Source organism: Sceloporus occidentalis, unplaced genomic scaffold (assembly GCF_023333645.1).
Source record: "Sceloporus occidentalis isolate IW3139 unplaced genomic scaffold, rSceOcc1.0.p SCAF_361, whole genome shotgun sequence".
NCBI lineage: Eukaryota > Metazoa > Chordata > Lepidosauria > Squamata > Phrynosomatidae > Sceloporus > Sceloporus occidentalis.
This window is the reverse complement of record NW_028317341.1, coordinates 445424-463613: the sequence shown is the minus strand read 5'-3', so window position 1 is coordinate 463613 and position 18190 is coordinate 445424. Positions and strand designations below refer to the sequence as shown.

Genomic DNA, 18190 nt, shown 5'->3' with positions numbered 1-18190 from the left:
AAGATGAGAGGTTCCACAAGCTGCCCGACCAAGACCTGGGCCAGCCTCAGTGAGATTGCCCCTTTCTTCTCCGTGCCAAGTAGGTCCTCAGCACTTCATAGTTAATGTGGCAGAACTATGAAAATGATATATAATGGTAAAGGGTGAAGGCTAATGTTGGTCCTGCAGAAGATGGAGATGGAGATGTTGAGACGGTTCATTTCAGGGAAAGCTCACATCACTTCCCACAGACAAAGCTTTACGAATGTCAAAGGTCCCAACCAAAGTGGAAAACACCTTTCTAATATTCCAATTACCAGATTAACCTCACAAATAAATTAATCAGCAGATCCTGGCTTTGCTTTGAACCCGAGAGGCCAATGGAAGTCGCCCCATATTTAGAAAGCATGAATCCAGTGCAGACTGCTAACACTCTACTGACTGATTAAAGCCGGCGACATTAGAGAGTCCCGGAGATCCCTGTCTGCAGCGGGCGTTCCTACAAGATCGATAAGCATCTAATTCAGCTAAGGGCTGAACAATATTTCGGTCTCAGCTATCGCTGCGGATGTTTTCCTTAAATGTGTTAAGAGGGACACCCCAGCCATCAGGCACACTTTCATTTATAGGATAGCTCTGTGGTCTCTGCTCTTTTTGGAGGAATTCATCAGAATCCTTCCTATACATTTGCCATCTTTTGCCAACCCCTAAGCTCTTTGGCTTTGGCCTAAAACAACCGAGCGCACTCACTGTACGCTTACTAGAGACCTTCCAGAGTGCATACTCATTTATTTCAATGCAAGCGCTTTCCTGCCAGCGATCGCAGAGAGAACGATGGTGCTTTTATTCCTTACAAGTAAAGAATGTATATTAGAAGTACCTGGATAAACATTCTTGATTGCACGGGCACCACAGTGTCCCTCTAAGTTGGCAAAAGAAGATCCAAAATTCACAATGTAACATTTTTGGAAGTCACCTTCACAGACCCGAACACATTCTCAGCCGAAGCCTTTCTGCGCTACTCAGGTGGAAACAATCGCTCGCGGCAAAAGCTTCTGTCACTTCTTTATGTGTCGGTGACGCTTTGACTACCAGGGGACTATGTACTAATCATCTGTAGCTGCTTGACTTCTTAATACTAAATGACAGATATTTGAAGAAGCTGGTCCTATAATTTGAGGAAGGAAAATGCTATTTTGTTGTTGCGCCTTCGCACCCAAAATGTTACGGAGTCGGAAAAATCTTTGCCAGTTGTGCAGCCCATTTTCTCTTATTATCCTAGGTTATATAGGTTAACACAACCAATGCATCCATATGATGGGTGTTTTGTTGGCTCCATCATGTTGAGAAGGAAAACAAGTATTTACTAAATCCCACAGGTTACCAAGCAAAGTCAAATTCTACTGAAATTGACCTTCAATCCTTCACATTTGGAGACCAGAAGACTTTGACGGAGAGCTGGCCTCCACACTGAATGACGATTGGCAAAAACTAGCGTTTGGGGATATATTATTGCTGTTTTAGCATTGACTGGGGCCGCGTTAACCGCATTACACCAGAAAGATGGTGGTGAATGGGCAAAAACACGCAGGAATGGGTGCGCCAAAAACCAACTCTCTCCATCCAAATAATAAAGGGAAGCCAATACAGAATTAGAGGGGGCAATGTACTTTGTAACACGTAAAACACCGGTATTCCCTGATTTATATCAACTTGAGTTATTAATAATAAAAGGATGGCATATCTATAACTTTTAATACAGATAATAAAATTAATGTTAGGATGCACAAGACTAAAAAGGACAGGGGGTCACGAGCTCCGTCACTTCCCCAAATTCCACGTTTTACACTAAATAAGGATATTTAAATGCGATAAGAAAGCACATTATATACCAAAAACATCCTGTTCTCAGGATCTGCATGATTATTCCTCCCCACTAAGTTATCTCGACCCTAATGTTCAGTTGTTGATTGGTTCAGGCAGCCCCCCCGGGGGGGGGTTCAAATTAGGAAATATTTTAAGTAATGTAGGTCCTGCCAAGAGAACAATCTCACAGAGTTAATGTTTAACCTTAATATCACCAAAACGATAACAATGACGGCCAAACCAGAAACAAAAGCCTTTCAATTACTGAATGTACTTATATCATAAATAAGTCTAATTATTATACTAAAAGCCGTGATGGCGACAGTTCCAATTCAGTTGTAATTTAGGTGAAGCCAAAACCTTGGCGAGGTCAAACAGTGCTGGGTTACAGTGGAAAGGCTTTGGAAATCCATATACATTTACGTAAAAATTCCAAAGTATAAATAGATTTCCTCTCCTCCCTTAACGTCCCTCTAGATTGTAAGCTCCTATGAGCAGGGCCCTCCTCACCTGTTGTTTCTGTAAGTGGAATCGTTATGTTATATACTACTTATGATGTCTTGTCTACCCATCGTACAGCGCTACGGAATATGATGGTGCTATATAAAACAATAATAATTGTATATGGGAGAATTACCTCCCCTTCATGTCTGTACTTAAAGGAGTAGAGAGGAGTCACGCAGGTAAATAAGGCTTGGACACATGGTCATAAATAGTGACGCCAGATATAATGGTTGCCAGACTTGTTACCACCTGCATCAGCGTAGGGGTTATTTTTTCCACATTCCCCATATATACCATATTTTTTGGAGGGGGGAGCAATAAAGCCATGTCTCATTTTGCTATAGGAAAGGGTCAAACGGTATTTATTTTGGAAAAGTAATAAAAAAGGGAATGGCTGTCCCTTTAAATCCATGACATATAAGACATTTGACTTTTACGATGGACACATTTTCAAAAATATAACCCGAATTGTATATATGTATATATATATATTTTTTTTTTCTTTCTACAAAATGTAACCCAATTTAAGGCGGCTGTAACTGGGGAGGGTCTATATTCAGGCCAATTAAGTATAAAACATGATCTGTGTACTTAACCCAAACAAAAGCAAAGAGCTAAAAAGAGAGAGAGAAGCAAATAATGGAAGGACACGGGTAACAGAGAGCATTTCCGTACAGTTACCTTGTAAAGTGTTTGAAATATTCAGTAAGCGTCACCTGATCTCAGGGGAGCGATCGCTGCGGCGTAACATGTGATCCTTTGATACACCTGCACAGGGTTAAGTTGGGGGGGGAGGGGTAGAATGGCTTCTTAGCGAGTGGGGAGATCAGGCAGTAGGAGGCGCAGAGAGTGTGAGGTTATTTGGGGTAACAGGAGGAGTTGGAAGGTCTGCCGAGCAGGACGCTCTCGTCCCTCCTGTTTCACCGTTCATATCAGTCTCCTTCTACGCACTATTACCCCAGCACTGCGTGAAACGCTACAAACAATAAAGATAGCAGAACTTACAATCTACGGGTAATATACATAATGTGATACCCGCAACAGAGAAAGGAATTGCATACTATGTATTATATAATATATATATATATATATATTGTACACACACACACTTACACATACAGACTGAGTGTATACTGCAAATATAGGAATGAAAATAGAATAATACTTATATGGAGCAATAAAAAAGCTGTAAAAGCTGTAGGAAGGGGTTATATGGAGTAACAGGAGCAGTTGTGAGGAGTCATATGGAGTAATAGTTTGATGACAATTTATTGACTGCTGAGACACTCACTTTCGGTAAACATTTGCTTTTTTTCATTATTTTTAAAACTTTACACAAAACAAAGCCAATACGCAGCATCGTATGACATACCGGAATCTGTCCATTATCTTCTCTGTAAGAAACCCAGACCTTACCTCGGCCCAGTCTTCTCCAGGAGAGCCGTAAACCCCTCCGCACTTAGACTCCTTCGCCGTATAAACCCCTCCGCAGTAGACGCGCTTCTTCCCCGAGATCTACATGTGCTAAAAACGCGTTAAACTCTCACTCGCTCGGATTCTCCGATGCACAGAGCTGCAAAAACCTTTATAAATAAGTGATGGGGACGGTGAATGACTGCCATGAAAAACAGGCAAACGTACAACGAAGCTTGCATAAAAAACACAAAAGTCTATATGAATACAATGAGTGACCCTGGACTTCGATTAGCTCATAATATTTATCGCTTGCTTGAGGACAGAGATTATTTTCTTTCAGAAGGAAATATTACCAAATAATGGGAGGCTCAGTTTACACGGGAAGATGTGGCTCCTTCCATTGTACCGCCGGTGCCTTTTGAGGAAAAACATTGCAGGATATATACACACATACACACACACACACACACACACACATACAAACACACACACACACACACACACATACAAACACACACACACATATACACGCACACACATACATACACACACACATATCCATCAGTGGGTCTGCTTCACCCACGGACCTACCTCTTTTCTTTAAAACCTCCTAAAAACTGAAGCATTTGGGTAAATTCAATCATTTCAGTCCCTCAAATACCTAGAATCCCACGGACTGAGTAATTTGAAGCGACAGAGAAAGAAAAACATTAATCGGACTAATAATGGGGGCCAGAGGCAGACTGTGGCTTGTAGAAAAAGTATAGTGAAAATTACAATGAGATGGAAAATACACAAATTTCACCTCCGAGGATCCAGATAATAGAAAGAGGAAAATAGAGCTTCCTGATTTAAACGGAATCCATCCATTACATCATATTTAAGTTAAAGTGAATTATCACAACAAAGAGAAATTAAACAGAACGGTGAGGTCTTGTACGTTCGCCTCTGGAGGCAGCAATGATCAAAGTTCTTGTTTCTTCTTCTCCTGGAAACGGATGTTTTTGTGTTTTTTCCCCCAGATTAGTTTTCAAAAGTAGAAACGATGAATTCTAGAATATTTTACCCAGCCCAGAATCATGTGTTTCCCCTCTAGGATCACCACATCACATGCATTCCCTCTCTGTAACCAAAAGAAAACGCTTCCCCATTCCTAGCCCGGCACGTCCGTCTTCCCCCCAACATGGACATCACTTGACAAAGCGGCTTCTGGCCTGACTCATTTTTAATCACTCATCGAACATCAGCTGTCCCGGTCTTTACAACAGTTGTCGCCATCCTCCGAGATTCAATCTGCCCTCACAGGGCTTTTCCACGCTTGATTCTGTGGACCGCAGTACCGAATAGTGCAAGAACCTACACATGACACAATATACTTGGGTCCGTAGTCGAGAAAACGGCATGGCAGAAAGACCAGGGTAGATCAGGAGATGTTAACGGCCTCCAACTCGAGCATATATATTATATATGTTATATGTGAGCTACCGGGCACAAAGTAATGCAACGTAACGTAAGCCCCGGAGCGCATGTCGGGCTTCTAGGCTTTAGAGGAACTCCAAAGCTTCTTTAAAACCATCCCCCTGTAATTATTCATTAACAAATTGCCAAAATGATATACATAAAAGGTGTATAATGATTTTTCAACGCAATCCAAAAACGTATACACATATGGATAGGAACATTCCATTAAGCAGTCTTCAATGCATTTTTTTTTTTTTAATTATTATTATGCGACTACCTGGACCATACGAAATGCTGGAAGACCACCAAATGGACAAAAACATCCCCTAAACAAATACAAAGTCTGGCTGCGAATAGAAGGGAGGTCTCCTCCTCTAAACCTGGGTCACATAATGGACCTACACAACAACAAAAGCAACAACTGATACTCTGTGTCAATCCTCAGCATCCTTTCCAACAAAGAAAGACTTTGTGCTCAACACTCAAATCCCTGAAGATGCCTTACAACAACGTGAAGGAACATGCTGTGAGAATACTTCTTTGGCTCCTCTATACAGACAGAGACCTTGAAGGTGAACTGAGCACAATGACATTTTGTCCTCGTATGAGTACAGGTGGACAAAGCAGTGTCTCCACCTGTGTTCATGAAAAAGCCACCTAAGGTGATGCAAAAAGAGCCTTGTTCTGTTGACACCGAGGAATTCTCAGCTTACTGCCGCAGCCTGGACCCTTCTATTTTCTATACAAAACGTGCCAAGAAATATCCTGGAATTTATTTACAATGACCGATTTGTCTTGACTTTAAAGTAAACTAAACTAAATAATCTTTAAGTAAATTTATAGAATAATAAAAAAGGTTTAAACGTCACCTTTAAGAGCAGCAAAAACATCAATGTTAAGGATGGCAAATAACACGTTGGTAAGAGACGCCCGTTACTCATTTTTGGATTATTTTGGATGAATATTTTTATTTATTTTTTAATGCTGGCAAGATCGCTGCATATGACCAAGGTAGACACCGATCCAGGACCTTCTTGACCATAAAGGGTCCTTGCGCCTTAAGAAGGACACATTGACCCCATCTGTCAAAAAAAAGCGTACCCAATGACTCGGCATGGAGCAGGATCAGCCAGGAAGCATGAAAATGAATTGGCAATTCAGAAACAGGAAAATTACTCCGGAAAGAGAGCGCCAAGTACCAAAGCGACAACGAATTCTCATTGCTAACAACTAGAACAATAAAAATACAGAACACAAGAATCTGCAATAACTGGGAACATAAATATTACTTGAATATCGGAAGTAAGAGATAATAAAAATAATATCCATTGTGTTGTTTATCATCACTTAAGAAAACACATACATTTGTACACCAAAAAATTCAAAAAAAGTTTTCTATAAAATTTTCTGTTTGAGGTACTTTCAAGACTTCTAACGATAAATTTAAATCAGCTCATTAAACGCCATGCAAGGAAAAAAGAAAGGTAAAAGCACCCGGCTCAATCAATTACCTACACACAACACGGGTAATACACGTTATATAAGAACATTAACACCAATCCGGGTAGGGAAACGCTCCAGAAAGGTCAGCGAATACTAACAATATTATATTAAAAAAGCTGCGTCGTCTCCCAGTTCACCTACAGAACATTAAGGAAACAGAAGTAATATCCAGGATCCGGCGAACATACCAGGCAAACACTCTGTTGACAAAGACAATGGTCAAGGTCACCTACTCGTGGTATTAGTAACCGGGAACCCGAAATATAAATGTGTTTATACTCAATATAACGTACGGGAAACACAGAATGTAAATACAGCACACATATTGCATAAACACTCTAAAAACATGTCACCGCATTGGGTCTGGAAGGGGTACTCACTTGCAGGAGAGGGCGTGCTATATCCACTGAGGGGTAGCTGGTGTTGCACTCCTGGTAGCCCCCCTGGTGGAGACATGCTACCGAGCATATGGGGAAAGAAGAAGGCATAGTGGGGTACGGGGTATCCATTCATGTGTCCTGGCCCAGATGGTGGGCAGGGGCTATCGTTACTAGTCATTATTCAATGTCCAGCCAGCTGGACCAAGTCAGGCCCCTTGAACTTCCATCTACACGTTTCTCAAAGAGGGGGGATACCCCCCAAATGCAAGTGCACAGGAGCAATAAATCCAAAGCGTTAGATCCACCCACAACGAAAAACTCCAAGGATTTTCGGCAGGAGACGTCTATAAGCACGATCTCGTTTTCCCAAACGAGAACTATAGATATCCTGCGGGTAGCTGGTTAGAAACGGGACGACATCAGACTTCTCGGTGAAGGAAGATGCTCGCGGTTATATGCCAAAACTCTTCCTCTCAGGGTCACTGTAAGAAAACAGCAGAAGAATAAGGAAACAATGAAGAAAGTTGAAAAAAAAGTGATATTAAATGGAATATCAGGTGGTTAGATAGGTGAACAAATAGAAAAGAAGACAGAGGATGTAAAATAGCGTCAGGGAGAAGAAAAAAAGTGATACGTTTTTGACGATTTATTATTTTATTACTTTTTGATATATGCAACCATTCTTTTTTTAAGGCTGGATAAGCTGGTTTTTGCATGAGAAAGATGATTTTTGAACACCCTAATGTTTGCTCCGATGAATTCTAGGGTTTGGAAGATGTGAGTTTTGACTATTTCAATAGTCCCAATAGCCTTTAATTTATTCGATTATTCAATATAATCAGAGACAATTCTGAAAAGTAGAAACATGGTGGACATCTTCAACTTTTTTATTTACTTAGTGAATATTTGGTTTACCAGTCATACATAATCTTGTCTGTGTTAGGAATACCGCGTATTCAATCAGACGTTTGCTATGAGGGTACTGTGTGTGCTCTGAGAACAAAAAATAATAATTAAAGGCACAACGCTGTCACACTCCCATGTCTTTCATTCTTCGTACTTGCGGTGTTGCGTGCACGAACAAATATAAGAACACAATGAACATGCACGGCATTCAGCATTATTATCAGCATACAATTGTTATTCAGCTTTTGAACAATTATGTTTTCAGCCATAGGCTTAATACTGGCTTTTTTTTAAGTATTGTTATGTGTATGCGCTGTTTTATGTCATAAAGATAGAAAAGAGATAAATAAGCAGACAGACAAGAACAACCACAATGGATTTAACTAAAACCTTAATAAAAGCGGTGTATATGCTTATTCCTGTTAACCACTCGAGGAACAGTGCTGTAAGATTTGTCCATGGGATCCGTAGTTTTTTTTGATGGAAACTGTCAAACATTAAAATGCAAACAGACCATAATTTCAGGATGGCTATGCTTGAATGCAGGTGAGATATGGCTCCAGTTCTATACCAGAACCAGACCACCATTTCACATCCCTCAATCCTTAGCTGTGTCTTAAAACACAACTTAAACCACTAGAATGGATTTGGTTGTATTGGTTCCAAAAAGACTCACAGAATGAGGCACTAAAGCCATTTAAGCTTTCAGGGCTTCATAGCGGTCCTTTCTTCAGACGGTAATCAGAAACCTCTATAGGCCCAGCGCCACTACAAACCGCTCTCATGCCCAGGCCAAAGCAGTCTCTCCAAGCCTCTTGCCTCAGCCAGTTGATACCCAACCCATTCACCCTGGTCATTTGCCCTTCAAAAGTTTTTTGGGCACCTCAGCTCTACCTTACCAGGCTGGTCTCAGCATCCACTTGTATCTGCCCAACGTTCTCCTTCCAAACAACTCAGTCTCTCCTCTGCTCAAGCCGTTTATTATGCCCTATCCAAGCTTCTCATTAATTCTATTGCTATATCTTTGTTTCTATGGTCTGCACTCACGCCATTGCTGATTTTCCTATACCCCCTTAATTTCCACCACATCAGCTCATAATGTCTCCATTCCAGTTATCCTGCATCTCCACCACTACCTCTTCCATGCAACCCCCTCTCCTCTAGTCCATCCTAGCATGTAGAATCAGGGACAGATGCCTGCAGCGTGGGATGCTATGGATCCATCACGCTGATTACACGCCGGCCAGAAAGGGGGATTCGGGAGGGTTTTTTATTCAGGGCTTGGAAGGTCGTAAATCTCACAGCGGTGTGAGAAAAGACCCGTCCTTACAGTTCAATTACACCAGGCTAATGAGCCACCCAAGAAAAATGGGGAAATTGGAGATGTGTAGAGTAAGTCAGAAGACTAAGGAGAGGGGGAGGAGAGAAACCAGCAGAAGAAAGAGGCACAGAAACAAGGATAGATGGAGAGATACAGGAGAGGCAGGAAGACTGGCACCACGAAACAAAGAGAGGGGCACTTAATAAAGAAATACCGTGAAACAAGAAACAGAGAAAATGCAAATGAAAAACAGGTAGAAGATCCGAATATAGAATGCTGGAAACTCATGAAGCAGGAGGAAAAAAAAATTACAGGCATCAGATACTGGAAGACAAAAATCAGACTAAGATTAGTTAGTCTAGAAAACCAGAATAAGGGGACTAAAGTAGGGAAGACGCTTACAGAAAACAAGTGGGCGACACGGGCGCCATGGGTGGGAGGTGTCAGGAAAAAATAATGCATATCCCATATATGCCTGAATTTATTTGCAGCTCTGCAACCCTGACAACAAAATCACTGACCTTCCAAGAATCAAAATGGTGCAAATAGTTTGTATTTTTTTTTTTTTGCCGTTATCCTCTGGAATATCATGAAGGTTGTCATCTGTAGGATCAATTTACTAATACACACTATAGATGGTAGAGGGGAATGGATCGAGATATCGCTTGCAAAGGGCCAAAGGCAAATCCCATCTCTTGATGTAGACAAGGTTGTCTTGCGGTTATAAGATCATTGACAGGATGCAAAAATAAATAAAAAGAGTTGTAAGAGAAAAGGGATCGGTAACAACGAAGAACCAGCTTGTATGTCTGTACGACTGGTCAATGTCTTGGTGCTTTATAAAAAAAAAAAAAAATAAGAAAGGATATGCAAAAAGATCTCAGGAACACCTAATGGAATACGGTTTCCAAGATGTCCAAAATGATGGCCAAACTGTGCCCACGGTAGCCCAAAACAAAAACAAAGACAGACCCCTGATAAGCGAGTCATATTAAAAAAGAACAGAAGACCATGAATGGATGCGAGAGAATGGATGCGAGAGAATGGAATTCTAGGAAGAGAAATATGAAAAAGAGGAAAGCGGGGAAAAGTGAGAATGGAGACAGAAAAACAAAGAAAAGAGGAAACGGTGAGGAGAGAAACAGAAACGTTTGCTCATAAAGCGAGAGGTTTTCAGGAAATTACACCCTGTCGAACCCACCAGGGATTCTGCAGCCTCGGACACCTCTCCAACGCTTCTATAAACTGTGTGTATTTTCACATACAGATATATAAACACACACACAAAAGGGCAGAGACCTTCCTTCTGCTGCACTTAGATATTATAGCTCCCAATTCTCCCACCCATGGTGTTAACCCAGTCACTGCTTTACTATTATTACTTTACTATTTATTATTATAACAATCTCCGTAGCGCTTCTTACAGTGCGTACATTCAAAGGGTCTGACAAAAACTAGAACGGTCAGACTAACCGGTACTTTAGGTAAAGAGAACCCTGATCTCATCAAGCTTACAATCGATATGGAGGGGGTTAGACATTATCATGTCACACAAGATGTAACCCGGGTTCAGGAAGTGCACAGCCACCCATTAAACTTGCACACAATGCATATAGGACAGGGAGAGCTTTAAGTGTGCCAACAAATGGAGTGTAGAGATAAAGAAGGCTAAGGGATGGCAGAAAAGGGTTTGTAGTACAGACAGAAGAAGAAGAGGTTATGGGTGAGCTGTCAGAGGAGGAAGAAGGTTTATTCAAAAGAAAAAAAAAAACATTAAATGGCATATCTTGGCCAGTTTTGTCAGGGAGGCTGACCTTTTATAACGCATTGTAAAAGAAAAAGTCTCATACATATGAATTATTTTATCGTAGAAAACCAAAATAAAAAAAATGGGGGAAAAAAACAAACTTAATAGTAACAACGTCGCAGTTTCAGAGCTCTGGAGTCTGTGTTTATTGCCAATTACAGGCAAGAAAGTGCTCCAATTTAAACCAACGGGAGTGATTTCTGAACATGCGTTAAACCCCCTGGTACTAATGTATGCATGGGGGGGGGAGCAAGCAAAACACATGGGGGGTGATCATGACTTCCTATATGCATTTGCATGCAAAATAAAAAAATATTAAAATATTTATCTCGATGAGATGGCCGGAGATCTCCTGTAATACAAGGAGATGGAATTACTACCCAGCTGCTAACCTGCAGCTTAATGTTGTATCTATACTTGTTACCCTGTGTAGCTGAAGCTACTACGTTAGTACATATGTATCTCTACACCGCCGTGTGCATGCAACGATGACGCTGCAAGATTTTGCATGAGGTTTTTTTCCTTCTTTTTTCATGTAGCTTGGAAATGTGTGTGCGGATGAATGAGTTTCTGGTCTGTGCCTTTCCTACGTGTGATTGTACACATAGGACTTCTGTAACAAATACTTCACTAAAAGTATTGCTGCAGGAGACCTTTTGTGAAGCCAGCCCTCTCCCTCCTCCTGTCTCAGCCTCCACCCCCCCCCTCCCTCTCTCCCCCTTGTCTCTTTTCTTGTTTTCAGATGTTTGGCCTGGAGATTCTCTCCAGGAAGTTGGTGTTCCTTCCCCTCTAGAGAGAGCCAAAGAGAATGGAGGGGGGTGAGAGAAAGGGGTAGGAAGGGGAGTAAGAATCACAAGTTAGGAGGACAGTGGGAAAGTAAGAGAGAGAGAGAGAGAGAGAGAGAGAAAGGTGGAGGAGAGATAGACACTGGGAAGAAAAAAAAAAAAGACGAAAAAGGAACCATATCAGGAGGAACCATGTGATAGGGAAAAGGTCACAAAAGCGAAACACACAAACAGGTGAGCGCAGGTGAGGAACAGGGTCAGGGAGGGTGGAAATAGGTCCGGTATAAGAGAGAGGCAGCGGAGGGAGGGAAAACGTTCTGGGATGCATGTTAGGGGGCAGAGCACCCGACAACACTCTCCTACTCTCACTTCCCTTCTCTACCTTACAGCGGACTCCGCTTCCGCTTTGTGCACCCACTCCCAGACCCCCAACTACTGCCTGACTTCATACTTCCTGGCGTGACTACCAGCTGTGCCCAACAAAATGCCACTTCCTGCTGCAACTACTCCACGCAAGCACACTTCCTAAAATCAACGTATTTCTATAAATAAGAGCGTGAATCCTAAATAAACATATTTACGATGTATTTACAATGGCCTACATACACCTACACATACACACACCACTGCACATACACACACCCCTGCACACACACACACACACACACACACACCTACAACAAATATTAAAAATATATGTAAAAAATAAAATTTAAAAAAAGTATACATATACAGGAACAGATGTGTACACGTAGTGTAAAGGTTAACACTAGTAACACATGCCTTCCACGTGGGCCTCGGGCACAATTTCCTAGAAATACACAGGGTGAGATGAACTCAAACGAATGCGGATTCCAGGAATTGCCCTGAGATGCTCCACGTGGGCTCCGCAGGCAGGTGACTTCTTTAGACAAAAAGATAAAACTTGAAAAACATTAAAGACGCTGCAGGGAGCCAAAAGCAAAAGGGGGGCACGCATTACAAGACCAGCACTGCCGGAATGTGTACTCAAAATCCGAGGGTACGGACCCAGCGCTGTCTGAGCCAGTCCTGGTAATTTGCACTATATTAGATACAGACCCAGCGCTGTCTGAGCCAGTCCTGGTAATGTCAGCAGAATACACTACACTCAATCTGAAGCCAGCCCCGGAGTCTCACGCCGCCCTGGCCACACACACGTAAGACTCTCACACGCAGAAGACTTTCCATGTTTTCCGCATGAGTGGAGTTTTACTACAAGGACTGCGACTCTATATTTAGGTATAAACATTAACCGCATTCCAAAAACAGATCCGTTTGCTTCCAATTAGCGCTTCTAGTGGGAAACGTAACTCATTCTGTACCCTGAAATGTCTTAAAAGCGAAACGCGCCTCTCTTTATACTGGCGCTGGGCCGGCGACCAAGGAGTCCGTTAACGTCAGAGATCACCCTCTTGTGCGATCAGCCCCCTGTTGTCCCGCTGCTCAATGGGTCGATCACAGGGGAGATCATTGATCTTCCCAACAAGCGCATTTACACTATGGTGGCTACACCAACCCAGTAAAGGCTCCATAGACTGCTTTAGAAAGCGCTGGGATACGATGTCATGTCTTGTGCATTTGAATGTGGGGCAGATGTTCCGGGGGGTCTATCATAGGTCTGGTCTAAGGCAGTGGAGAGGTAATAAACCCCCACATCTCACGCATGCCGTACACTGGGGAATCCCTGTTACAGAATGAATGGGTAAAGGGCCAATCAGGCACCTTCCCTGGGGCATTTATGTCCCCAACCCCTTGCAATTCCACATACAGACAGATTGGGTGACTCCAACATAGTTTGTTTTCAGGTAAGTGGACAGCACGTGAATACTTTTAAAGCTTCCGCTATTTTAAGGCCAACAGCCCAAATATGATGTCCGTCCAAAGACCACGGGATGCTTACACTTTTGCAACGTGTGGCCACTTGAAGCCAACTCCAACACACTAAAACCAGGATCTACCACACGAGTGGCAATAACAGTACATGGGAGGCAGTACTGGGCACTGGCCCATTGGGCATTTCCCAGTTTGCCAATGGCCGTTGCGGGGCTGCACACACAGCTACTACATCACGCTAGTATCTGATGACTTCATATATCGTCAATGACATATATTAATCAGATGCCACGATGATGTATCAGATGTTACTTCAGAACCAAACTCCATCACATGTACAACTTGTGAAAGTTTTATACATATCATACAAACACGGAGGCAAACAAAAGTCCACTTTAAGCGCAAAGCCACAATGGTTTTCTGTAGCCCCTCTGAAAACGAGAGACAATCCTGTGCATGCGTTATGTGGAGGGCTCCGAGAGCTGTGGGAACCACAAAACAAATTTCTACCGCAGCAGCGCATTCTTTTAAATGCTGTGAGCAGGGCCATCGCCCCCACGTTGTGTAACAGGATTTGCAATACGGCTATAATTCCAGGTACGGGAAAAAAAGGTGGTTGCCCCCACTTTTTCACAGCACACCTCTATTAAACACAAATCGCACACACTGTATACTAACCAAACAAATATAGCATGGATGTGAAAGGCAAGAGGAGAATGTAAAAGCTCGCTAAATATATCTCAGACGCCGGCCGTCGGCCATGTCCCTGTCAGTTCTGGGTATTCCCAACCCCACCCTCCTCTCCGGACTTTGTACGGATAAAATAAATTGTTCGCAGGGCAAAGATCCCAGAGCAATAAAATGGACGGCCTTTGTTTCGCCAGCTTGTGTTACTGTATATTGTGTTCACGTGTATTGTGATACACTTCATCACCGTGTACAGCTCGCAGAACATAATATCCATCCATCATGGCGTCTCTATTACACACGGGGGCCCGCCTAGAATATATGAATTTTTCTAATCCAAGGACTGTGAAACATACCAGTTCCACGTAACATTTCTATTACACACCCTATTGCGTAAATTGTATTACGCACAGGAAAAAATATTCATCGAATGCTACACATTATCCGTGTGGCGTAATATGTGGTGTTTTAATGATAATGCCCACCGATACGGAGCGCTTTAATACTGAGCACCATATATGAGAAGCACTCAGATTATAGCACGCTGGATTTTAGTATTCCCACACGGCCTGGATTAGCCCAATGCCCACATTGTGTGCCACGCAACACCAAGCATCCGCCATCTTTGTGGAGGCAGTAAGTGCAGTACTAAAAGTCTGGGTACTTGGTAATGAAATAGTTATAATAATTAATTTTATATCCAAGTAATATACCTGGGTTGGCCAAACTTTCTTAACATAAGAGCCACAAAGATAGACTTTAGATGCTTGAGAGCCGCAAGACATGCATATTTTTTACAAAAATTATATATAAATCTTAAGAAATACATGTATGAATTTATTCATATGTAGTTTATAAACTCACACGATCACTCACTCTCAATGTCTTCCTACCTCCTCCTCCGACCACTTCTTCTCTTGCCTTCTTTCTTCATCCACTTCTCTCCAGTATCAGCTCCGTTGACCAGGCCTTCTGGAGCGCTTCCTCGAAAGGGCGGAGCCTCCAAACATACCCGCTCCCACACAGAAGCTCCACCCTTTTAAGGAAGAGCTCCGGAAGGCCCGGGCAACAGAGTGGATACCGGGAATGAAGAAAAGAGCAGAGTTGCTGAAAAGGAGACAGGGACACGGAAGTGGTCGGTGGGGAACGTAAGGAAACATTAAGGGAGTGTGAGTGTGAGAGTGCATGGTTGCACTGGCAGGTTGTCTGTCTAAGGGTCTGAGTGAGCTGGCATGAAAATATGTTGGTCCAACCAATGTACTTCCGCAAGCCAGACGTGAAAGAGCCGCAGTTTGGCCACCCTTCCTCCCCGCCCAGTTTCCTCGAGACTCTCCTGATGGTCGTAATGTTGAAACAGTAGGTTTTATAACTTTATACCAGACTCACTTTCTACATATAACCGCCAGGGTGTCTACTGTGTGTTCCAAAGACAACGCATTACGCGGCTCCACAGCTTTCTCTACAAACGTTGGTTCAGTCAAAGACATCTTTACACTAAAGTCAAAGTCAATCAAAAGCAAGGCTTGGTGGCCATGCGTGCAAAGCTCTGCCGTCACTTCGTGCCAACGAGAACAGAAGTGAGGTCGGGCTCCGGCACTGTGTCACGTTACAGACTATTTACTAAACCACAGGTTTTTTTTTCAGCTTTTCCTGTATGATCATCAGACACAGGGGGAAGCGCCAACATCGCTCGTGGTGGACATTTACTGGGGTCTGTGGTGGACAACTTAATGATGTTCTATGGACACTGGTGTCCATCTACGGACACTTCGCCTTTCCCTGACCGGTGACATCAAGTATTACAGATCTTCTACAGATAAGACCACCACATACCACTCTCGACACTAAAGCACTTTCCCTATGGTCCAACCACCTCTCACGCCAAGACTCACTCAATAGACGTCTCCTCTCCCCAAACTGTAAAGCTTCTCTTATTATTTAAAATAAAAAACTCATCATCATCATCATAGTCTACCTTCAGATCTTACACAGGCATCGGGTTCAAGCCAATCTTTCTCAAACCCTTTTGATTTACGTTCGGTAATATCCAGAACTCCCAGTTTCTGCCCAATTCACAAGTAGGATTTGTTCTATAGAGGGAGGAAAAATCACACATTTGTACCTTACACCCATAACATTGTATATTCCAACATACACCAAATATTTGCCTCTATATGATGCGATTAACGACATGATGGATGGGAACAGAATTGTATGACAGCACAAAAAAACTCACAAACACTGCTTTTTACACAATCAGCACAACAAAACCTTAACTCACCTACAAACAATTTGTTAAAACACACCAGTGCTTTTTTTTCCGGTATGTAATTGTATTTTTAATGTATTTACAATGTACATTGTGTCCGTGCTGTAACCAGTTATAGACGTCTCCTCCTATGAGGGTGATATATATACACAGCTGTAGAGACGTGTGCTGGTATCAGCTGCATCATAACCGAATAATACTAGAACTCAACCCGCGAGAAGCTGGGATATAATATTTCTAATTGTCAGTGTGTGTTGCGTGCCGACAAGTACACTGTGTGTGCCGTGCAGGTCCACATGGTATGCAATATAGTGGTGTATACCAAGTGACGTGCATATACAGCACTGCAGAATATCACGACTCTATATAAACAAATAAATAACACCAACACTGCATGCAGTATATATTACGCTATGTATAAAGGCTTGTATAATGCACCTTTGCACAATATGGGCACATGTAACGTATATAACAGACACACACGGTGATGCGCTGTGTACAGAGCATTTAAACACAACATATGATGTGACACGTGCTTTTCTATATGACACATGCAAGTGTGTACTGTGGGTATTCCACGCGGCCTATTACACAGATGTACAGGCGACAGAGCAGCACTGCAGGCGAGGATCTGCTATATATACACCGGTACACACACACACATTATATATATATATATATATATATATATATATATATATATATATATATATACACATATACACACACCGTATAAACATATATAATAAGCATACAGAATTCACACGCAGAATGCAGGCATACAGATGTGTTAAATGTAACACACACATGTAATGCAATAACACAAACTCTATATGCAGCATATGTGTGTTACGCATGTCTCACATTATATAGGGCTTTGTATGAAATACAGTGACACACATGTGCATTATGTAGTTATACCATGCATATATTTAATCCTCAAAGCTGTCAGTATACACTGCAATCACCAACACACAAGTAAATGTCACAATATACATAACATATTGCACTGTACATTGCACTGTGTCACAAGTAGAAATTAGTGTAACACAACACTAGGACGCAGTTACACATTTATACAGATCATAAACAACACACAGCACATGTGTATGCTCACACTTATGTCTTGTTTAAACAACATGTACCTGTCCGCTGTGTGCAGCACATTAAAGGCGTGAGTGTGAGTGTTATGTGCACCGGCCATCACCTGCAGACACACACCTGTATCACACACCTGTATGGTATCAGCACTATAGTGTGTGTGTGTGTGTGTGTGTGTGTACACTGTATCACACACTAAAGTGTATCTGTATCAGACTTGTGTGTGATTCAGCATGCAGTGTGTGTTTGTGTTACACACAGCCCTGTACTGTATATAACGCTACCCATAAACTACAGAACATGCAGCAGTCACGGGGGTCCCCAGCGCCCCCATCTTATCGCTCTGGGGCT

At 42.3% G+C, this 18190-nt stretch overlaps 1 protein-coding gene across 2 annotated transcripts in view; it reads right to left on the bottom strand.

Annotated features, from left to right (window-relative positions):
* The window catches only part of LOC149273664 (retinoic acid receptor alpha-like), a 34413-nt gene extending 27126 nt beyond the window's left edge, over nucleotides 1–7287 (bottom strand). For both annotated transcript variants that reach the window (XM_089506039.1, XM_089506041.1), the window contains exon 1: nucleotides 7110–7287. In XM_089506039.1, coding sequence (XP_089362165.1) covers nucleotides 7110–7287 — 178 coding nt within the window. The remainder of the gene's footprint in view (nucleotides 1–7109) is intronic.
* Nucleotides 7288–18190: the final 10903 nt, after the last annotated feature.